The sequence below is a fragment of the Equus caballus genome, chromosome 29, assembly GCF_041296265.1.
Source record: "Equus caballus isolate H_3958 breed thoroughbred chromosome 29, TB-T2T, whole genome shotgun sequence".
Taxonomy (NCBI): domain Eukaryota; kingdom Metazoa; phylum Chordata; class Mammalia; order Perissodactyla; family Equidae; genus Equus; species Equus caballus.
The window spans coordinates 22,524,744-22,549,280 of record NC_091712.1 but is presented as its reverse complement, the minus strand read 5'-3'; the positions used below and the strand labels follow the sequence as shown (position 1 = coordinate 22,549,280).

Here is a 24,537-nt window from a genome sequence, read left to right as displayed (position 1 = left end):
TGATAAGGTGCAGAGACCAAGAGGTAAGAGGAATTTAAATGTTTGGTGGGATTTTTGTTACCTCCCAGTCATTGTTTTGCTCCTATAAGCTACTGGAACACCTTAGTTTCAATAGTACACTTTTTCTGCAGTGACACAAATCTCTAAAGAGAAGTCAGGACACAGGATTTAACAACAGGAACAAATATTTGAAATTAGCACTGTCTTGAAAAATTGGAGACACATGGTTGCTGTAATTTTTTTCACACAACCCGACAGCAATTTCATTTATTTCTCTTTCATCATGTAGCATTATATATTCTATACTTAACTTCCCTTAATTCAATGTTTTCTAATGTGTAGCATATGCCTCTTTTCAGTTCTCATGTATTTCTATAAACATCATTTTTAAATTCATATATCTTCAGTCAGCCAAAAATAAGCCTGTACTGAAAACTAAATTATTGGGGGCCGGTCCCGTGGCCGAGTGGTTAAGTTCGCGCGCTCTGCTTCAGCGGCTCAGGGTTTCGCTGGTTCGGATCCGGGGCACGGACGTGGCACCACTCATCAGGCTACGTTGAGGTAGCATCCCACGTGCCACAACTAGAAGGACCTACAACTAAAACTCACAACTATATACTGGGGGGATTTAGGGAGAAAAAGCAGGAAAAAAAAACCCACTAAATTATTCCCTATTTCCTAAGCAGAAATATTTCTGTGTAGAGGAGAGGCTGTGGAGAGAAGACAGGTTTTACCTTGAGGTTCTGGAAAACCTTGTCAAGAAGCTGTGTATACTTACATTGGCATCGAGTCAATTTAGAAACAAAGAAAAAGTGAGGGTTAATATATCAGCCAACATGCATTCTGGATCAACTTTACCTGTCAAAAACAATCTATTTGTAAAAAATACAAAATAAAGAACCCTTTAAAAGACTACAGTACTAGTTTTTCCTCTGAAGTAACTCTAGTTGGAAATTTGGATCATAAATTTAAAGAATGGGCCCATTCTATTTTTGTTCCTGCACAGGGCTGCTCCAAAACGGCTCAGGTAGGTGACTTCCCGCCATAAGTGTTTCAGAAGCAGGAAACAGGTATAGATAACTGCTTGGAAAAATCTCTGAACCTCTATGAGTCTCAGTTTCTTCCTTGAGAAAATACTTGAAAACAGAGACAGGGAAGAAAAATGACTCAGAATCCCTTTGTTATTTATATCTATTTATAATTTTCAATAGTCAATGTCCTGTATAAAACATTGTGAGGTAAGCTTTAATGGAAAACAAATAAGGATATAAACATTGTGACTGTGGAAGACAGACGAACATTGGACAATGTGAGAAGTGTTTTACAGGTCCAATAGTCTATTTTTTTAAAAATGATTTTATTCTCTCTGATAGAAAGAGAATCTCAAAATTTGGATGTTCCCAAATATTACCAGATCAGACTAGAATTCCTATAACGACAAACTGCCATACCTCTTTGGGAATCATCTATATCTATTATAAAAATAATACTGTAACATTTATGCTATTCATCATTATGTGACTCAGCACTTTGAATTTTTCTGAGTATGTTTAAATATATTATCTGTAGCTCACTGAAGGCAAAAGAAAGGACTCTTACATCTGCTCACCCCTCTTTCCTCTCCCAACCTAGTGGCTATGTGCTCCTCAGCAACATTGCCTAGATTGTTCATGCTATGTCCTCAACACCTAACAAAGTGTCTGTCAGTTGTAGGCTCTTGGTAAATATTTGCTGGAAGAACAAAGAATAAGCCCAGCTCCCTTTATCTTGTAATATTTTTCTACGGTCAGGATTGGACCTGTGTGAGGACACACATTAAAGCTAAAATTCTAGGAGTTACACATTGTTCCCAAATTCATTGTAATAGTAAAAGTATATTTTCAAATTTGGGGAGCTGTTTTTGAACAAATTGTAAAAACTAAATTGGCAATCCCCCCTTTTATGAAATTCCTCTGACTTGTTCAAGTCAAAATAAGAAATTGGTATAAATTTGGCATGGCAAATCAGAATTATAATTTTAAAAATATTGCATAGTGCATTTATAAATATTGAAGGAGGATAAAACTGATTTGCTTTGGATAAAAAATTTTATTATTTCACCATCCTCCTAGAGCTATGTAAAGAATAGAGTTGGTACTGGGAAACATTCTCCTAAATTAATGGAGAAAGCAAATAAGTATCCCAAGTCGTACTCATTTTGAAAAATGTTGGCAATATGATAGATTTTTTTTTATAAATCTATTTACCATAGTTGGTAAGTTGGTAATCTATTATCTATGTTCAGGATTTTTCACAATAGCCATAAAATTATCATGGTTAAAAAGTTAAAACTTTATTACCCAATGAGTTTCCCAATTGGTTGCAATAAACTGACACATGAGTAGAGTTGACTTCTCGTGCCTTAATTACCTTTATAATTCACCCCTAGAGTCAGTAAGACCACATCTTTCCACCTAGATTTAGAGCTTGTCAGCAGGGTCCTCCAATATAGGGCTTCCAAGTTTGGACTACATACATTTAACAGCAGAGGTTGTGATACGGCAGAGGTCATTCTTTAGTGTGTTTAGTTGGTTAGCAGTCCATTTCTGACTACACATTCAGAACATGGACTGAAGATACCGAAGCAGTGCCAATGACCGAGATAAGTTAGAGTAAGTGGGCAGATTCTTACCTACAAGAAACAACGAAAAGACTGCAGAAAAGTGACTGATTGATGGTAACGTCAAGACATATAGAACTTCCATTCCATGGCAAAGTCTGCACCATCCTTTAGTGCAGATCTGGGCAAGCACTGAAATGTTTCCTTGGTTTCTTACAGAAGCAACTATTCCCTGACAAGGACTTTTTTGTAAATTAAGATCTTCCCCATCTCTTCATTGTGAAAAGTCCACCAGCACATGAGGTATCATGGTTCTGGAAACTCCGTAGAGTGTGCTTTATATTTTATTTGCTGAATTTGAAAGAAAGACATAGAGAAAAATCTAAGCAATAATTAAACATGTATGATAAAGTTGTGTTCACATTTCCTTTGGGAATCTTAAAATATTTGGTTGCTTTCAGAGAATTCCAGCATTGATTTCCCCACTGTTCAAATGTACTAACTCCATGAATTTCACATGGAATATTTTCACTACAGAAAATATAATCTTTACTTTCCTCTTCTTCATTGACATGTTCTTCTTCTTTGTTCTCCTCCTTCCTGGTGTAATATTTTAAATACACAACACAAACAGTGTGTTCGGTAATTTAATTAAGTGTATGCCAATGTTTAGAAGGAACTGAGAATCCGGTAGCTCTCTCACTGAGCTATTTAGGGAAATTCTAAAACAGCAATTGTTTCTAAGGATTTAAATACTTAATTACCCTAACAGATTGGGCTATATTATGACAGGTGAAATGTGATATAAGCACCGTTTAATGAGTATTGGGGAAAATAGATTAGACTTCCTCTTCCTCTGACTTAGATTAATGTTCATGATCTAGGTTCATTTACATACACCTTTTATTCTAATGTACCATATGCCTTAATCGATGCTGCATCACTTGTTACCATTTTTAAAAATGTATTTTTAATTTTCAATCAAAGGATAAAAGCCTGACCATGTTGACAGCGTATTGCCTTGGCTGGGGCTACATTGCTAGAGCTTACGCACACCTTTCGAAGGTCTTGCTTGAGTGTTTTCAGTGACTTATTTTCTTGTTTTTTATATACCACCTCTTCTGAAAAATATTTTACTTCTTTGAGGAGTAGTTATTTATATGATGCTAAAAGGCTGAGAGAAAGGATAAATTAAATTATTTTGTACCTTAACTTTATACTTACAGTGCCATTTTTCTTTCTGGAAGTTAAAGAAATTTTGTGATGGGGTGGGGACTATCTTGGGACAGCACCTGAAGGTCATGGAGCGAGAGCAGTTAAGATATCTGTGCTGATCATAATTTCTTCTAAGGAGTTTCAGCTCCCCTGTGGACCCTGGGAATTTAAAGCAGGAAAAAACATTAAGAAGGAAAAAAAGCTGTCTTTTGTCGCTTTAACAGGAATATCCTATAGATTAACTCAGTTGTCAAGAAGATTTTGGCAGATCTTTTCCTTGTATTAAAAGGACTGTCATAGTTTAAACAACAAGCTGCTAATCCATATGGACTACAAGATCCAATGTGTTCTTAAAGCCCCACCAATTCTGATTTCTGCAGTCATCATAAAGAGAAGAGCCTGGTGCTATCATTTCTTCTGAGATTAGAATATGTAGGAGTAGAAAGGCTTGTGAGTTTCCCCGTTCTGGCTCACTGAAACCCATTCTGCTAAAATTCTAGGAGTTACACATTGTTCCCAAATTCATTGTAATAGTAAAAGTATATCATTCTCGTTGTTTTAATCATTGTAACTCTCATAATTGTCCTTATTTTAACCAAAGAAAAGACAAGTAAGCCTCCAGAATATCATGGCTTCTGGATGCCAGTTGAATCCTCCAACACTGGAGTTTGAGCTCTTCTCCAGCTTTACTGAAGTTATTTGAGTTAATACTCAATGATAACTTCTGTGCTGCCCGTCATGTTACTACAACAAAAACAGAACAAGTTTACTCTGACCACGAATTTTCTAAGTGGATAGCATTTAGAGAAAAACAGAAGAGGACATTAAAAGAAACACTGGGAAAATGAAACCTAAATGCTTCATTTCGGTATTTATTTGTGCCATGTAAAAGTAATTTTTAAAGGGGATAAGAAGTGTAAAATGTTATTAACACAGAATGCCTTTGCGACAAGGCAAAGCAGGGTACCACAGCTGGAGAGACATTGCATTCAGAAGTTGTTTTCTCCCAGCCCTTGTGGGTGTTCAGAGATCACAGAGCTGGGGCATCTTCAGTGTCAAAGAGTTTATATTAATTCTCACTTCTTTGCTTGACCCGGACCTTTGGAAAGATAACTTGAAATTGCTTCCATTATGGTATATTGATTTTTTAAAGGCTATGGTAGTTAACTTTTAAATTGAGTATTATCCCTTATATATTAAAAATAAAATATCTCAGTTTTCTGAAAGCCCTATTTGAATCTTTAAATATAAATGCAATTCCCTTTTCAACTATACTCATGCCTCCCATCAAAATCATTTAACACCAGAAATTATTTTCTGAAGCAGAAGCACAACACATATTTCAACTCCCACGTAATAACACTGGAAAATTTGGTAACATCTGCATATTTTCTTTACTAATTGCAGTGTTAGTCTGAAGTTAATTATATGAAACTGATTTTTTTCTCCTAAGTGCAACTTTTATATATCACATTTAGTTTAATTGGTACTTTGAATAATAAATTGTTTTTCAGCTAGAGCATATTGTTTGATATTGCTAATGAAATGATTTTAATGTTCAGCTTAGCTATTAGAGGAATCTTGTCTTATATTTTTAAATATAATTCTCCATTGTAGCAGACTAATTACCCTGATAACTACTTTCCTTTTTTTAAGTCTTCAGTATAACATTATATAAAAACACTACAAGTTGCAGGAGATGGGGTTTTTACAATTCAGCTACATGTAAATCCTTCAATTACAGCGTATTTTTGTGCTAGTTTTGTTTAATAACATTTCTGCATTCACCATTCTTGAGCACCAAGCACAGTACCACACATTTAGTGGTCCATCAGTCAATAGCATTTGCCACTATTAATAAGAATGCCAGTATGATCTTCAGATGACGTACAAGCCCTGCAATGTTAGATGGAAAGGCAAAGTAACAGAAAGTCTACATCTCTAATAACATGGAGCTGATATCATTTATATTGATTCAATTCAACAAATATTTATTAAATCTTATCTATGTGTGCTCAGTACTGTTGCTATCCTCTATGTGGACAAAGGCAGAAAAAAATAATTGAAAGACTCAATTCCTGCCTGAAGGAGGTCATAACTAGTTGGGGCCATGGAGCCCATGAACAATTTTCTCGCAGTTATATATTGTGTGGCGTTATTCTGTGCATTGTGCAGTATAGATAGTTAAAAACCATAAAAGATTAGATGGAGGAAAATTCAATGTAAGTTAGAATCACTTCAGGTGGCCTTCTGATGGGGGTAGGACCTGAATTGGACATTGAAAAGTTGGTTAAGACTTGGAAATGTGAGTGAGAGGAGATTTCTTGTGTGAACAACGGCACGAACAAAGACTCAGAAGGAAGAAGAATCTTTGGAGCATTCAGAGGACAGCGAGTCTTCCTGGGTCAGCTCAGAGTTCGTTCTGGAAAGTGTTGGGAGATGATGTTGGATATATAACGTGAAGTCATAGGGAGCTAGGAATGCCAGGGCCAAGCATTTATAAAATAATAGTGAGCCGCTGAAGATTTCTGAATGAAGATGCATGCAATACCTCTCAAAAGGCTGAGTTGAGCATCAGAGGCTAGACAAGAAGTCAGAGTCTAGGAAATATACAAGTACGAAAGAATAAGGCCAAGCAATGTGGACAGGTAACATGAAGCCTGGACAGCAAGAAAATGAGGTCATGTTGCTCTGGCAGGAACACCATCTAGTCTTCATTTTGGGACAGGAATTATTTCCAGAGTCCTAAGTAAGTATGAATGAATCTTCTAAAGGAAATTTGAATTAGTCAGCCCAAATGGACTGGCAGAGATTTGGACAAATCCTGATATGATCAAAGTCGAGTTTCATAAAAATCAACCTGTCCCTGTTACGAAGAATGGATTAACACAGGGTGAAACCAGGTTTAGATGGAGCAATTGGAAAATAATTGTAACAAATAAGGAGTGAACTGATAAGGGCTTAGGCAAGGATTGTAACTGTGAGCATTGAGAGGAATGATACATATGAAAAATAATTCAAAGGAGAAATGTGTCAATGAAAGGTGGCTCTGAGATTTCAAACTTGGGTAAAGAGGCAATAGTAGTGCCATGGACAGAAGTATGTACAAGAGTTAGGAAAGAAAGTTATGCATGAAGACCTCGGCATTTCCTGATTTGCTTTCTTGATCCAGTAGAGCTTGGCTGGAAAGAACATTCACAGCACAAAGCCAGTAGCCAACATGCTGAATAATTGGGACCTCTGCTAAATCTCATGGAGAACTTTGAGGGAGGTTTATTTTTTTCTTTGGCTTCTGACCACATCAGGGTTTTAGAGTAACTCTTGACAGGTACGTTTACTGAAGGGATGTTCTATAATTAGGGCACCACCTATTGTTTAAATACCAGTAGAAATGTGCTGAAACTTTAGCAGGTAAAACATCTCGGCATATGCAAATGGAAATCAGTGTTTCTGTATATAAGTAGGTTACCTGTAGGTAATGCATTTGATGAAATGTTTTCTCCAAATTAGAGCTTTCTTCTTCTTAATTAGATATTATCTTCCAGTGAAATCATGTTTCTAAAACAGATTAAAATGTGTTGTAACAGTTATTGGTCAGAATGAGTTAAATAGCAATGTTCAGTTTGAGAAAAAGTCAAATGAGATGTTTATTAATAAGAACCATTTATTTAACATCTACTGTGTTTTTATTTACTTATTTATTTGTTTGTTTGTTTAGCCACCATTTACTATGTCAGAAACTAAGGAAAGTGCTTTATATCCATTATTTTATTTCATTAGCAAATAATTCCATGAAATACGTACTTTTATCGTCTTCATTTTCCAGATAAGGAAACTGTGGTCAGAGAGTTTAAATTGCCTCAGATTATGCAAAGTTAGTTAGGGATGGACCCGGGAATTAGTCCCAGATTGGGAATAATCCGGTCTGGTGTGATTTTGAAGTCCTAATCCTCAACTGCCACACTGTGCTTGTCTCTTCTGGTTTGAGCCACAAACGTGGTGATCGTGACTTTTACTAAGCCTTCAGCACACTGCCCATGAAAGATGTGATGTCTGTCATGTGTGAAGCAATAATGGTTCATCTATACAATATGCCGCTGGATGTTTAGCAACCTATTTTCTCACATTTCTGACAATGGATATCTTTATGTATTGAACCAGAATTTAAATTTCTATAAGCTGCATATAAACATTGCAAGCCTTTGTTGCCTTGATGACTTTATTGTGACCCAGATGCTCTATGAACATCTTAAGCTGAGGTTAAGGATGTGGAAAATTATTTTACAGTTGTTTTAGGGAAAAGCTAGATATTAGCCCAAAAAAATCTGAGATCCCAAATACTCTTTAAAAAAATAATAAAACAGAAAAACCAAGTATACCTTTGAAAAGTCTTCTGTATACGGAATAAAGTTTAAAAATAAATATATGGTTTATATATTCACATATGAATGACATTTCATATGCATCTATTTCTAATTAAACTTATGTTTCTATAATATGTACAAAACGCCTTCTAAAGAACTTAAATTTTACTTTTTTCTTCACCTGTAAAACTAAGGGAAAATTGTTTTCTTTGTTCTTCTCGCAGCTGAATTTGCATTCCTCCTGTGGGGTGTTTATCTCTGCTATGCAGTGCGGACAGTTCCATCAGCATTTCACGAGCCTCGCTATATGGCTGTTGCAGTCCACAATGAGCTCATTATCTCTGCTATATTCCATACAATTAGGCAAGTGATCTGTACAGCTAGTAAATCACTGTTTTATTTTTCTGATGTGTTGCAGTTTAATTTAAATAGCAAAATTGGATAAGACGCGTAATGGGAAGATTTAGACGGGATAGTGTTTTATAAGTTGACTAATTTCTTTGTCACAGAAATGGTGAAATGACTATAGCTCTTTTTTAAAGACTCTGCCGTTCTTAGTTCTGTCTGCTGTGCTGTTTATTGACTTCATTTATTTTGAAGGTTAACTCAATGTTATTGTATTATGTTAAACCTCTTATGGAAATGTCACTGTAATACTTTTTTTCTGACGATATAAAGCAATACATGCCTATATTATAAAGTAGATATAGATAAATTGTCTATGTTTTCTTTCATGTTTAATGTTCTGGTTTATAATTTCAAAATCTTAATTCTTAAATAGACAACTTATGTGTACGAATTCTGCTGAATTCAAAGCAAAAAATCGTTCCAAGCTGATGACTGGATTTTTGTGTGCAATGGGGGTTTGTCATCATCACATTTTAGCAATGACTTTCTGTGGTAAGAAAGTATAGCCTGGCCCTCTGTTTTTTGATACTGCATGTGTCTCTATAGTCCATGAGCCCAAAGGAGGAAGAAAGTGACTTGTGATAAGTGAACAAAATGAAATATGTATGACTTATCTTCCAAGAATTTTCACCTGATTCATATTTGAAGATGAAATGAAAATGTCCTCAGTGAGAACAAAAAAAGTAATCCCATAATTTGAAAAGCAACAAAAAGACGTTATTCAATTGCTCAACATATATTAAAAGTTAGGACACACTACGGATGTAATTAGAATTTTGAGTATTTATCTTTGCGCTCAGTGGAAAGATAGAGATTAATAATAGTGGGAGTTGGGGTGGGAGGTATTTTGCAGTATAGTTATCATCTCTCACTTAAGTCAGTAATCATAAAATGATATCTTTCACTTTTAGGAATAAACGATGCCAGAGAGCAGTTGGCCCTTAGGCATAACGTATGCTTTTTAAACTTTTAAGTAAGGAAAAGAGATATTTATCATCTGACAACCCTGGAAACTGCATCAAGGGGCCAGGAATCAAGGAAATTTGCCTCCTTGCTTTGTCTTGTTCCATCTCAAGAGAGAGAGGAGAGAGAAAGGGAGTAGAAAAGGGGATAAAAATGAAGAGTGAAATATGAAGTTATAAATAAGCAAAGAGAAGAATAGTTTCTCAATTCTACTCAGACTAGAGGGCAAGGATCCGAGCGGGGGTGACATCAGTCCAAAATATGGTGAGCACCAGAGAGCCCTTTGTTGTGGGGCCAGAGCTCCATAGCCTTTCCATCTCTCCACAACCATCTCCCAAGAAAAACTGCTTTTTTGTTGTTTGTTTCCAGAATATTTAACACCTATGTTTCAAGATCTAACAAACATGCTTCTCCAGAACCAGTGATAAGTTAAATGGTATATTAACAAAGTGGCTAAAGCATTGTAAGCATCTAAGCAGGCTTATTATGGATGAGTTTAAATGTCTTCTGTTGTCAGAATGTGGCTATGTTGGGTTTCCCACTTTGCCCTACAATTAGCTGCTCGATTTCTTAGAACCAAATTAATTGCCCAAGAAATTAAATCTGTTCAAAGCACTTGCCTAAATTGATCTATATTCTTTTCTATGTTAAAATTTGCTCTGTTCAATTTTCATCATTAACTGTTTTCCCAATGGATTTTAAACTCTCAACCAGCCCAAGTCCTTTCAGAAGTAGGTGAGGTAAATTATTTTTTAATGAACTTTTAAAAAAATTCTTAATAATAAGGCAGTAGATGGTCATTACAGACAAACCATAAAATGATGAAGAAAAAAATAAACTCCCTAATTCAACCACCCAAAGATAAACACTATTAACATATCAGTATGTCACTTTTAGATATTTTTATATCTGTGTGTATATTTATGATACATTGCATTTGATAGCTCCCTTTTAGGAATGCCACAACGCACACTAGCATACCGAGAATCCTGCTGTAAGGAAACCTACTAAACTTTGTTTAACCAGCATTTTCCAAACTTAGTTGACCATGGAATGCCCCCCAACCCTCAACTGACATTCGATGACAGCAGCCACACCTCCGAAAATACTGTTTTAATACTGGGCCAAGGAGATACGAAACATATGTTAAAGACTCGTTGAAAACAGCTTTCTTACTTTGCTTAAGTCTTTCCTACAGAGTCCTAAACAACCTATCAGCCCAGCCAGAAGAATCATATAAACTATGACTGGGCTCATGGAGACAAGAGCTCTCATTGAATTGTTCATGTTGAACCCAGTAGATTTGGTGTTGAGCAGACGTACCATCCTCACAAGATCAGTTTTCTTCCAGGCAACTGTGTGGGCCCCTATCAGTTTTGAACAGAAAGGACTTCCAATAGTAGAAGAGTGACCAGCCTTGGTAGGCTTCATTATTTTTTTAAGCAAACCTAAACAAACTTGAATGGGAAGCCCTACATTTTAGGTTCCAAATTTGACTTACCTTCCTACATAGGCCAGACTCAATTAGATTGTGGCATATGGACTTCAAAGACTCAGTATATGTTAGCTACCCTCTGAGATATTTAATTTGCATGGCCATAAAGGACCAAAGATGGAATTATAGTTTAATGCATTAAATCTACAGATTTGCTGGGGATTAGTGGGGAGCAAGTAATAGGCAGTAAACATTGTCAAGTATGCACAATTTCTTATTTACACATGGATTCAATTCATATATGCTTGATTCCAATATTGATAAAGTCCAAGAATAAGAAGCAATGACATCATTAAATCAGCTGGATCTGTCTTGGTAATTTTTTCCTGGAATGAAATAATATTAAATAAGTCTTCCAACATCAGCAAAGATAGTCTCTATCAATCAGGCGTGTATACTCTTTCTTATCTGCTTAAAATATGAAATATAAAATTATATATATGTAAAAATTGACTACACATTATATACAGATTTACCTTCATTCTTACCAAATTGTCAGATTGAACAAAAATAAATTAAAAGAATTAAGTCTAGAAGGGTAAATAATGTAGAAGGCATTTGCCCAGTCTTTTCTAATCCTTTACTTATTTTTACTACTAAACATAAAGCAACCCTTTGGGAACATGCAAGACTTTTTAAAAGTTTGCTTTTATTCTTAACCTCTGTTTTCAAATATTTCTATGCTCCTCACTTTGAGACCTTTTTTTTTAAGTTGGAATACTCTTTTTTAAAAAATGAAGCTTTAAAAAGCCTGCAAAATCCAATTTTTCTTAAGATATTTCTAGTGAGAACTGCAAACTAAAAAAACCTGGTAGTAATCAAAAGCTGATTAATTTAAGGGTAATTGATGTCAGTATACTTCAAAATTATTTTCTGGAAGATTTACCAATTTAATTTAAAATATGTGTAACCGTTCTTCCAGACGTTGTCAGGCTAGTTTAAAGTTCATTGTACTGGTGCTTGAGGTAGGAATTCCCGGTACCTGTGGATGCTTTTAGACTGGAAATCCATCTCCTTTGATGTAACTGTCTGCTCCGGTGCTGGCATGGCCCAGCAGACTGCGGTTGTATTATCTGCTCAGGGCATGTCTTATATTGCTTCTGTGCCTCCATACTATGCCTCAGTCACTGTACCTTGTGACTGAGTATGACGATCCTATTTCAGTGCTTAAAAAATATCTCACCTGACCCAGCACAGCCTATGTCAAAAGTATCTCATCCCTAAACAAAATGAATATTCAGTCATATTCAAGGCGAATATAAGACCACTTTTCTCACAAAGGAGTTAGAGAAGATGGTAATCCAGAAAAGCCTTTTTAGCTATATGTGAAACATCATGAGCATTCTGCACTTCTATGTATTTTGTCTTTTTTTTTTTTTATGTCTCCAGACACAAGGGAAGATATCTCTCCATTTTGGATACCTCTTGAGCTTCCAGTTTAGCTTGATGTTTTCTTTGGAGGGGGTGGTTGCAGGATGGAGGTGAAAATGAGGAAATTTCCTTTGATGGAAATTTCATTTTAAATATGAATAATTCTAATTTACTTAGTAAATTTGTCATGAATGTGGTATAATACAGATATAAAAATTAGTTCCTTATATTTTTAGATTCATATATATTTGCTGTATGATTTTATCATGAGATTTTCTTAGGATATTAGCTTTTCAAATTTGATGATGTATATCATTGAAACAAAAGGCTAATTCTCTCATTCCAAAAGCAATAAAACTTCATATTTTGTTTTCATGCATAAACAATGGATGGAAAAAAAATTAAAAGAAGGATATAATTGCAAGATGACCTTAATAAACGCAACGCCTGGTTTCTGCATAAGGACAAGTCCTTAAAACATGAGTTTTAGTTTATGTACCTATTGATTTATGAGAATATTCCAAAATTACCAGCGTAGACATCAGTACTGAATTTTTTCCACATATGTTTCCTACAGGGCCTTCCTGGAACACAACTTTATAAATTCCATAATAAGATTTTAAATATTACATTTTAAATTATTTTAAAACAATTTGATGCTTTATACCAACTAAATTTTTTATTTTAAAAGATGCTTTTTACAAACCATTAGTATATTCATTTTATCCATTACACTGTTTATCATTTAAACCTCTGGATCATTCACAAAGACAGATAATTCCCCACTGTTTTTTTTTTCTTAATTCTAATTAATATTTTTAAATGAAGACTATTAGAATCAAGAGTGATTTGGATATGTCTTATAATGCAAATTTGCCCAAAACCACCAGTTTGTAACCTACTTGTCTTTGGAATTCACATGTTCATTGCTTTTGCTTTGCAGATGCAACTTACATACAAAATAATAATCTAAGGAAATGTCTAGCACATTGTGTACATGTATACTGTCTCTCTTACTATTGATAATTTAAAATAATATATTATGAAGAGTTCATATCTTATGCATTGAATTAGGGTTATTTAGACCCATATTCTTCTGTGATGAAAATATATGTTATAGAAACAGCAATACAATTTCTTTTTCTTTCTTTCTTTCTTTCTTCCTTCCTTCCTTCCTTTCTTTCTTTCTTTCATACATTGAGGAAAAGAGTTTCCAGGTATCCTAGTGTTTTGAGTCCAGATCTTGTCAGATTGCTAACTTGGTGAATCCTCATTTCAGATTTGTTCTTGCCTCAAGACTTCAGTCTGACTGGATGCTGATGCTGTATTTTGCACATACTCATCTGACTGTGACAGTCACCATTGGGTTGCTTTTGATTCCAAAGGTATTCCTCTAACATTACTTTTCCTCTTGCTAGACAATTATTTTAAATGCGCGTGGAGTTGTTTCTCCTTTAAAAATATCTGGCAATACAGGCAAAGTGAGGCATGGAGGTTTGCTTGACATGCTAAAATGTTTTTATAGCTCCCTCCTCAGGAAACTAGGTGTCTGTTTTCTTTGGGGATTTATTAAACATCTCACATAATTTTTAGATGCCTTAATTTGTACAAAATCCATCATCTGTTTCAGTCCTTTTCCAAATGTCTTGATATCTAGTTTTGTTTTAATTATTATGAGTTCAAGGGGGCTTTCATTGTAGCCATAACATCAAGATCATTTTTAAAGAGAATTCTCCTATTCTAAGAATCGTCCTGTTTAGAGTCATAGTCAGGGAAGTACTGTGTTTTAAACATTCAGAGATTTTTTTATGTAAATAGAAATAATTATAATATTATGTATAGAAGAATCTTGCTTAATAAGGATAAATTCTGATAAAGACTTACCTAGCAGCATAATGAATTGGGGACAAATGGGCTAAGACTCAGAATACAGGGAATCTGAACATGTGCTCCACCTCAGACCAGCTGTGCAATATAACATTAGCCAAGACTTCTGATCTCATCAATGACGTGATAGCAATAAGGTGGTGAGAATGAAATAAAATGATATCAGAGTTTTGGGAAAAAACACATAATACAAATTACAGCATTACCATTATTTTCCTCTTAGACACATAAAAAAACAACATATTAGAGCACTGTATGTCTTTATCAGTGCCACGCAATATAACATTAGCACAGCTGGAACAAGAATTGCGATTTCTTATCTTTTACTTCAGGCTTTGCCTCAACTCTCACAATTAACCAAAACATTGAAATTCAACCTGATTGAAAAGGCCAGACAATTGTAAACAGAGTAAAATGCCTGTTTTCTTCCTTAGTTGAATTACACCAAATAACCACAGTTTTATGTATTAATCTGTTACTGCAATTTATCTTAACCATTTTTAGATTCGCATAATATAACACTTTTATTATTTTACTCATTCAAGAAATTGTTAATGAGCTTCAAAGAGAATTGAAAACATATGTTCATACAAAAATTTGTACATGAATGTTCATAGCAGCACTATTCATAATAGCCAAAGAGTGGAAACAACCCAAATGTCCATCAACTGATAAATGTATAAACAAAATGTGGTCTATCCATACAATGGAATATTATTCATCAATAAAAAGGAATGAAGCACTGATATATGCTACAACTTGTACAAACCTTTGAAAACATTATGCCAAGTGAAAGAAGCCAGACACAAAAAGCTCATATATTATGATTCCATTTATGTGAAATGTCCAGAATAGGCAACTCTATTGAGATTTAGGTTAGTGGCTGCCATAAGCTGGGGAAAAGGGGAAGTGGAATGACTGCTTAAGGAGTTCAAGGTTTCTTTTTGGGGTGATGAAAATATTCCGGAATTAGATAGTGGTGATGGTTGCACAACCTTGTGAATATACTAAAAAACACTGAATTGTACAATTTAAAACTGAGAATTTTATATTATGTGAATTATGTCTTCAATTATTGAGGATCTTTTCTAAGCATTGTTTTATATCCTGGAATAAGAGTCATAAACAGATAAAAATCTGTGCTCCCATCGTACTTATATTCCGGAGGAGAGGAGAGAGAATCAGAAAAGATAAAGAAGATAAATATTTAAAATAGTATCTTAGAGATAAGTGCTAAGGAAAAATAATAAAGCAAGAAGTGGACAATATCTGACAAATAACTGTTTCTTAAACTCATGATCGTCTCTAAGACTTCGCTCAAGAAAAATAATTCCATTTTTATACATAACCTCCAGGAGATCTAACTAGTAGCATGTGAGATTGTGGAGGACAGGGACTCTATTTTATTCATCTTTCTGGCCTTAGGTTCATGGCGCATGTGGGAAGCATGATCTTAAGTAGAAGAGTGAAGGAAAGATTCGTCAGTTTCTTGGTTTCTCAGCCAGTCCCAATTACAAAACATTCATTGTTACTTAAGTAGAGAATTGCTCTTTCACATGTTATCTCATATTTATGTCCACTTTCCTACCTGAATATTTTAGCAAACGTTCACATGAAAATATCTCTGTATCGTTAGAGGGTGATCTGTTAAGTTTTTTAAAGGACTATTGACCTGGTGACAAACTGGGAGAAGAGAACCCATGTTCTGTTAGTTTTCATAGGACAATCACTTGCTTTATGTATTGTATAAAATGTGGCTGGATTTTTTTTTATTCTCCCTGCTTTCCGTCACTTACCCAAATCACTCTTCCTCACTTTTCCATTTGAAGAAGAATAGAGATAGCAAGAGTACGTGAAACTGAAAAATATCAACGATCACATGAAAATAATCAAAATATGTCAAAATATAATGGAGGAACTTGAGAATAATGAGCTTAAGAAAAAAATTCTGTAACTTCAGGGAATCTTTGAATTTTACACTTAGATGCCATCTAGCCCAGAGCTCTTTAGGCTGAGAGGTCACTGTGCTCCAGAGAGGTCCCATGACTTGTTTAAGATCTCACTGTCAACACAGATGAGGCTGGAATTCAGATTCCTGTCCTCTGAGTCTTGAAAGTAGCTTTTTGGAAGCTATGTGTAGTAGGCTGAAAGTCACATTCCTGTAATCAGGACCAATCGTGGCCATAGATGAAAGACAGCCTCCCCTATGTGAGGCCAAATCACAAACATGAGATAGACCCGACTGCTCAAAAAAATATTCCCATCAGCTGCCAGTGGGTCTAAATTGCTACTCTTAGAGAATATTTCTTTGGATTCCTTTACTTATTTTCATTTTCAAAATGCAAATATTATGGAAGAGGAGTAATGTAAGTTAACACTGTAAGCCTGTAGAAAAGACAAGGATGAAAAATGAGTCAAAGAGCAAACCCAGTGTTAATATTGCCTCACTAAGAGCTCTAGCATGTAACCTGGAAAGCAAAACAAACATAGCAGCACATTTTTTGTAAAGAGTTCAGTGAAGGAATTCATCTAAGCTGAAGAAATGATATTAGATTAGAACCTTTAGAAAATTATTGTTGTGTCTTACAATGAGTTAATGTCTACAGCTCATATTGAATATCTATTACAGTTTTCACATTCAAGCAATAACCCACGGGATGACATTGCTACAGAAGCATATGAAGATGAGCTAGACATGGGCCGATCTGGATCCTACCTGAACAGCAGTATCAATTCAGCCTGGAGTGAGCACAGCTTGGATCCAGAGGACATTAGGGTAATAACAATATTTCTTCTTTCCTATTTCAGCTGAGGCCCTTATATATACAGGCAAGCATGTGTGGGTTGGTGTACATATGTGTGCTCACGTGTGTGCATCTGTGTGTTAGAGAGAGAGAGAATGAATGTTTGTGTAAGTATTAAAGACATCAAATGCAGAGCTAATCTAGTCCTAACACGTATAATCATGGTATAAATTAGAATGCATAAGCCAATCTTGATAGTCTCAGCTGACTTACTGGCAGCCCTAATGATGAACTGGTTATCCATTTTCCTTAATACAGTTTATGACATTTTGCTGATGGAAAGGTGGGATAGGTCTGTGAGCAGAGAGTGTGAATTATTTGAAATAATCTGTGACAATATACCAGCAGTTGGAGAAAGAAGATGCTTTTAGTATTTGATGGTCTTTTGTCCTCTAAACCTAATCTGACATTGGTGTAATTTTATCAATGGCTGCATGATACTTCAATGTTGTTCCAGGGATGTGGTTTATCAGTAGACGATATGCTGCGTTTTGTGATGGTCCAGGCTCATTCTGGTCCGCACAACTCAGAAGTTCGAAGTGCTTGGAAGCAAGGAAGGACAATGGATGTGTTCATGTCTTAAAGTTCAACCTCTGTGTGAAAAAAAACACAAAGTAATCAGAAAGTAAGAATGAGGAGAAAGCTGATGAGTAGAGATGTTAGGAAAAGCTGTAGAACAGTTTCTCTAAAGAGCTCAAGCTTATTGAATTCAGATTACATTTAGTGACATTATCTGGTTGAAACACTAAGTTCCACATCTCTTTGAATTTGCTCTTGTTCTGGCAGGATGAGCTGAAGAAACTCTATGCCCAGTTGGAAATATATAAAAGGAAGAAGATGATCACAAATAACCCCCACCTCCAGAAAAAGCGGTGCTCTAAGAAGGGCTTAGGCCGTTCCATCATGAGGCGTATAACTGAGATCCCAGAGACGGTCAGCAGGCAGTGTTCCAAAGAGGACAAGGATGTCACTGACCACAGCACGGCCAAAAGCACTGCCCTCATCAGGAAGAACCCACAAGAGTCTTCAGGTAACACCGGGAAACCCAAGGAGGAGTCCCTGAAAAACCGAGTCTTCTCGCTAAAGAAATCCCACAGCACGTACGATCATGTGAGAGAGCAAACGGAGGAGTCCAATAGCTTACCAACGGGGAGCCAAGAAGAGGAGGCTACAGAAAATTCCACACTGGAGTCTCTGTCAGGCAAAAAACTAACACAAAAACTGAAAGAAAACAGTGAGGCTGAGTCCATGGAGTCTGTGCCTTTGGTATGTAAGTCAGCAAGCGCTCACAATCTCAGCTCGGAGAAAAAGCCTGGGCACCCACGAACCTCCATGTTACAAAAGTCTCTCAGTGTCATAGCAAGTGCCAAGGAGAAGACTCTTGGATTAACTGGGAAAACTCAAACATCAGGCGTGGAAGAACGTGCCAAATCCCAGAAACCTCTGCCAAAAGAGAAAGAGACAAACAGAAAATACTCAAATCCAGATAACACAGAGACTAAAGATTCTGCCCCCCAAAACTCCAATCATTTGGATGAGCCAAGAAAACCTCAGAAATCTGGGATTATGAAGCAACAAAGGGTCAACCCCCCTACTGCCAATTCTGATATGAGCCCAGGTACCACCCAGATGAAGGACAACTTTGACATAGGGGAAGTGTGCCCTTGGGAGATTTATGACCTGACCCCTGGTCCTGTGCCTTCAGAATCAAAAATTCAAAAACACGTATCTATTGCAGCTTCTGAAATGGAGAAAAACCCAATTTTTTCCTTAAAGGAGAAATCTCATCACAAACCTAAGGCAGCTGAACTGTGTCAGCAATCCAATCAGAAGAGCACAGACAAAGCTGAGGTATGCCCTTGGGAGAGCCAAGGTCAGTCCCTTTTTGAAGATGAGAAGCATCTGATTTCTAAGACTCAGGTTCCCACAGGGAGAGCTAAAGATGAGAATGGCAGTCAGCATTATGCAGCCAATGTGTGTGCTGGGCAATATGAAGAATTGCCCCCCAAAGTTGTAGCATCAAAAGTAGAGAATGAAAATCTCAACCAAATAGGAGACCAGGAAAAAAAGACATCTTCCTCTGAGGAAAATGTGCCTGGCTCCTATAACTCAAGTAATAACTTCCAGCAACCTTTAATATCGCGAGCTGAGGTGTGTCCTTGGGAGTTTGAGACCCCAGATCAACCAAATGCTGAAAGAGGTGTAGCTTTACCTGCCTTTTCTGCTTTAAGTGCAAATAAGATAGTGGGGCCTCGGAAATAAGAGGTCTGGGATACTTTTAAAGTGTAGCATCCCCAGAAAGGAAAGAAGGAAGAATCCCCAAATTTGATATAAGACTGAAGATGTAAGGATCAAAAATTCCCAAGGAGTATTTGTCAGTCAAGGGAAATGTGAAAGGAATGAGCGGAAAAAGACTTAGGAGGAAGAGCAACATCAATGGGAAAGTTACCTTGGCCGAGAAGTCTTTCCCCTGGTAGCACTAGCAAAATCTGTACAGTTCAGCAGGTTTTAGGGGAAATAGCCCTCAACATCTGCCCCTGATGAATATTTACCCATGGGACTTTGAAGATCCTAAGCAAGGCAAACCAGAAAACACAGAAGAGCTATGAGATTTTGCAAAGAAGAAGGTATACATGTATATGACCACAATTCTAAGTAGCTCACCGAAAAGAACTTACTCTACCTATTTAACCTTGATAGCACTGCTAACTTAATGCATCCCAAAAATACCTTTTATATTAATGATTGCTCTCATTTTCTTATAAATGTATGTTTCAGTACACTGTTGTGTCTCATATCCAAGCATTCCAGATTGTATAATTTTTGCAAATAACTTTGATATTATGTGACACAACACATTTATGCAATCTGCAGCTACTCAATTGTTCTTGCAACTTACAGAATACCTGCTATCTATCACCTTTAGTTGATTCTCGAAGTATAGCAAAGCTTTCTCTGGCTTGGGAAGCCGTAACTCTTATGATAAAAATCTTTTCGTTTTGGCTGTGGTTTATATATTGTGGATTTGGATTTGATTCTATTATTTCACATCATGGTTTGTTATATTGTCTTAATCAGGGTTTTTTACACAAGTTGAGTTTCTCGTTTTGCACTTCTCGTTAGGACTCAGAGCTTTATTAATAATGGAGATCAAGAGATCCTACTTAGTCATATGTCTCAATAAGTTAAGGACAACTTATCCATTGTTTGTTTGAAGCTAGAGATAGATAACCCCTTCATTCCAATTAATTGTCCCATTTAACTCTTTCAGTATTTCATACTTAGCAGCATTTCGTAAGGAAGAAGCTAAGAGTGAGAAAAAAATCTACTGTGCATTATTATTACCATTAGAAAGGGAAGACTCTAGGAATGATATGAGAATTACAGCAGTACTGCAGATCCAGGAAATTTGCCTTTCAAAACAGAGACAGAAAGGGAGCTTAATAGCACTTTCAAGGGATTATTTTTTTAAAGAGAAAAATGATGATAGCATCAAGATCATTGTATGGATATATTTTTATTAAGCATACTGAATATATAATATTTTCAATTACCTTAAACTATTTATTCTCATAACCTCTTATTCATCGCTTCAGCTAGGGATAGAACTTGCTGGGCTCAAATCCCAAAGAGATTTATAACCTGATTCATTCAAAGCCTATAAGGTGACACGGGCTCTTCTTTCTCCCAAGCGCTGGAAAGTCCTACAGATTGCCATCGTGAGCCACCTAGCTCAAAATTAAAAATGTAAGGTTTATTTGCAAGGCAAAACAGCCCCCAAAGCATGTTTGATAAAACTTATTGCATTCCACACTGATCCATTGGCATGAAAATCCTAAGCTGCTGACTGAGCCCCAGTGATGTGATCGTGCAAAGAGATGCCATTCCAAAGCTCAGTCTCATTTTACTTAAAGATGAATCACTTAAAAATAGAACCCAGACTTTCCTTTCTCTCACTCAAAACACTGAAGTATCAGTGGCTTGTTTGGCCAGGACGTTTCCAGCCTACGTAACTGTTTTTCATTTTGTGAGCAGCAAGGAGAACATGCTAGGAGGATTAAAGATGAGAAAAGAGAATCAGAAGGTGGATACAGGGCTGTTCTTAGAAAATATCATTCTCAGTGGAAGGTGAAAACTAGGACTTCTCCTTATTCCTCATCAAAATTTTCTCAACGATTTTTCTTCAGGAGTAAGCGAGCACTTCACCATTTTGCAAAGCTGTGCATAAATCTTCCTCACCCATTTGCTTGCTTTGTGCATTACTCAGGTTGGTGGGGTAGGTTTGAAGAGATATAGAAATTCTATTTTTTTGTGTTTCCTTCATTTATTGCCTTCGTCCCTTCCTTTCCAATCTTGACCTATCGACTTGGTGACCTTGGAATACAACTCTAAGGTCCGTTTGTGAATTTGGTTTGGAGATTCCAGACCCACCTACTTGTTTCGTTTATGCCCGATATCTGTTAGCACTTTATTCACTTTTTGAGAAATAAGCAGTCAAGCACCAATGACTTTTCATTGCACTTCAGGATGATCCTGCTAGAGATGTGGCTTAAAGAGGACTTGCCAAATTATACCTTAGTGACATTCTACAGTCCATAGATTTTTCTCCACCAGCATAAATCAATGAGAGTGCCTAGGGTCTTTCCTAGAGTTTCATTGCCATTACTTATCACCGAGAGGAGTTTAAATCTACAGTTCTTGAGATCATTTTCCTAGACTGACAGCAATGAGAAAGTGAATAAACACTATTAAGGTCACAAACATGTGCTAGGTTGTCCTTCTCAATGCATGTGCAGGCTGCATCCTGTCCTCGTTTTTAAGCCAGGGTTTATAAATAAGTAGATTTATACCAATCTTAATAGATCTGTATATTTTATGCAAGAATTCAATGCTTTATGACATGAATTATAACTGAACCCATTGTAAACTTTGGTGGCAATATGGATTTGAAACTCGACAGTTCCCTTGTATTTGCTTCCTAGGTTTCTGCATGCAAGTGATGACAGGTAGGACTGAAAAAACACTGCCTTTTGACTTCTAGCATTTAGCAACCGAGAGTCGTAGAGTCACTAAAGTTGTAAGTCTCTTCACTTAACCTGTGGTTCTTCTGAAACTATTATCTAAAACCTACCATGAAATATTTGGTAAATTTATGTTGTGACGTGTTGCAGCATGTAAATAATTATAACTTCTCTGCAATAAAACATGTTTATAAGAATATGATCTGTGTGTTCATCTATTGAAAATTGAATTTATTTCGCCTAACCAAGTCTGGAAGGAATCCCATGTATCTTCAGCTTTGGTCACTTAGGCACACACATCCTCATATTGCTTATCTATAGGAATATGCGATTAGCCAAATGTGGCCTCAAACCTACAGGTAATCATTTGGAGCCAGTGAAACCTGTTAGGACTGTTGGTTTTGATTTAAGAAAGCTCTAGCCAAATAGGAACTAATTCAGCTACCTTTCTTACTCAACACACATACCAGGCAATCTGCCAAGCAATGATGATGATCTTTAGAAGAACAAGAGCGCCAATAACACTCAGGCCCATAGGAATATCCAGTCACTGCTGTGGTATACACAGGAGAGCGTGGCTAAGTCACAGCATCAGGGAGGCTTAACAGAGAGCGCAGGTTCACCAGGCTGACATTCTGCAAAGGTATCAGGTATGAGAGGGAAAGAGAGTAAGGCTAGAAAGGTCATGTGCACAGCCTTGCATGCCCTGCTTCCAATTAACTACAGCTTTATCCTGGACTACTGGGAGCTATCGAAAAGCTTTAAACAGAGGCATAATCAAGACATGCATTAGAAGGGTCATTTGGGGAGCAGCCCAGGAATGGACCGAAGTGGGAAGACACTAGAAGCAGCTAGGTCAGTTAGAAGATGAGTCTAAAAGCCAAGGAAAGGGAAGGTGAGGGCCTAAGCAGAAGAGGAAATGATTATTGGTTATTTCATCAAAATAGCACCTTCAAATGGGCTTATTATTATCTTATAGGAAGTCAGAAGAAGCAGAGTAGTTGGATAACTCTGTCAAGTATAAATGTTCCTTCTAAGTTTGTTGACGTTTTAGCTAATTTCAAGAGTTTTAAAAGCCCTCTCTGAACATCTGTAGACCTCATGTCAGCTGCTCATGAGAAAGGCGTGGAATAGGAAACCAGGTTCGTGCCATGGGAAACCTTGATGCCAAACAGGGGTGGGAAGGGAGCTAAGGGCTTGCAGCAGTATGGACTTAAATTACTGTCTGGAAGCAGCAGCTCTCTGAAGCAGCTCCAGAAAGAAGCAAGTGAGGCAAGAGGGCAGAGGCGGGAGCTGGATCCTCCCTGTCCTGCATTCATCTTTCCTTTAAATGGTCCATAGCCATTGCCCTTTCCCATCTCTTCATACCACTGTGTATTCCATATTCTATACTCTCTTGGTGCTTATGCATAGAATCAGTGGTTTCAGCTCTTGGAATGATCCTAAAAGGTTAACGCAAAAGTGTTTGGGGATTAACAAGTCATGAATGTCAAGTCCACTGTGCTTTCTTATGTGATAAGGAAGATAGTCTTTTGAGCATTTGTTGGAATTGCTTAATTGATGGCTGTATTATTTTTTCATATATTTATGCATAGTGATAGGCATTGTTTCTTTGTTCTAAATTTAGCACCTTTCTGTTAAAAAATACCTAAGGGAGACATTTCTATCAGAAATTGCCTTTATCACACAAAATGTGATAATGTAAATCTATCATTCTAAAACAATGTGAGTTAGTTAAGATTTTTTTTTCTTATTTCAGTATATTCCATCCTTTTTCCCTAAGTAGTTATAAAGACAGAAATAATGTCTTTCTAATTTTGGTCATTTTCTTTTTAAACATTTGTTTCTCAGAAACTACAAAGGCAAACGTCAAACATTTGTATGTTCTAATTCAGCGTTAACTGCTTAAAAGGAAGATAACGAAGTGTATGAATTGGTTTTTAATTTCCCTCTCTTTCTCTGTGATGTGAAAATAGTACTTTGTCAGAAATGAAACTGATCAAACGAAAATGGAAAATGAGAGACAAAAATAGAAAAAGGTCTGTGCCGCGCAATAGGCACATTCTTCAAAAGAAAAATAAGTTAAATATGCAAATAGAAAGTTCGTGACGGTTCTTCTAGAACATGCTCCCATTTCAGTTAAAACAGTGATAGAAAAGGGAGGGGCAACGCCCTTTTTTGAACATACAAGAGAAAGATTTTATGAACAGTTTGCCCCCGAGCATACCTGGGATTTATTCCTCCGCGCCTTTAGTCCCTGTTTGGTCCGTCTGAAATTCTCTCCCTCCTTCTTTTCTCTGTCATCATCTTATTATGCTTCAATTGTACATGCTAGCGCAATCATGTGATTTATTATCCGAAGAAAACCTTGACAGTGAAGTGCAGTATTATAATTACACCGGGATAACAA

At 36.4% G+C, this 24,537-nt stretch overlaps 1 protein-coding gene across 2 annotated transcripts in view; it reads left to right on the top strand.

Annotated features, from left to right (window-relative positions):
* GPR158 (G protein-coupled receptor 158) overlaps window positions 1–22,326 on the top strand; it is a 408,291-nt gene extending 385,965 nt beyond the window's left edge. For both annotated transcript variants that reach the window (XM_070254823.1, XM_001495442.7), the window contains 4 exons: window positions 8,403–8,541; window positions 13,695–13,800; window positions 16,932–17,078; window positions 17,893–22,326. In XM_070254823.1, the coding sequence (XP_070110924.1) occupies window positions 8,403–8,541; window positions 13,695–13,800; window positions 16,932–17,078; window positions 17,893–19,368 (1,868 nt within the window). In that variant the 3' untranslated portion in view covers window positions 19,369–22,326. The remainder of the gene's footprint in view (window positions 1–8,402; window positions 8,542–13,694; window positions 13,801–16,931; window positions 17,079–17,892) is intronic.
* Window positions 22,327–24,537: the final 2,211 nt, after the last annotated feature.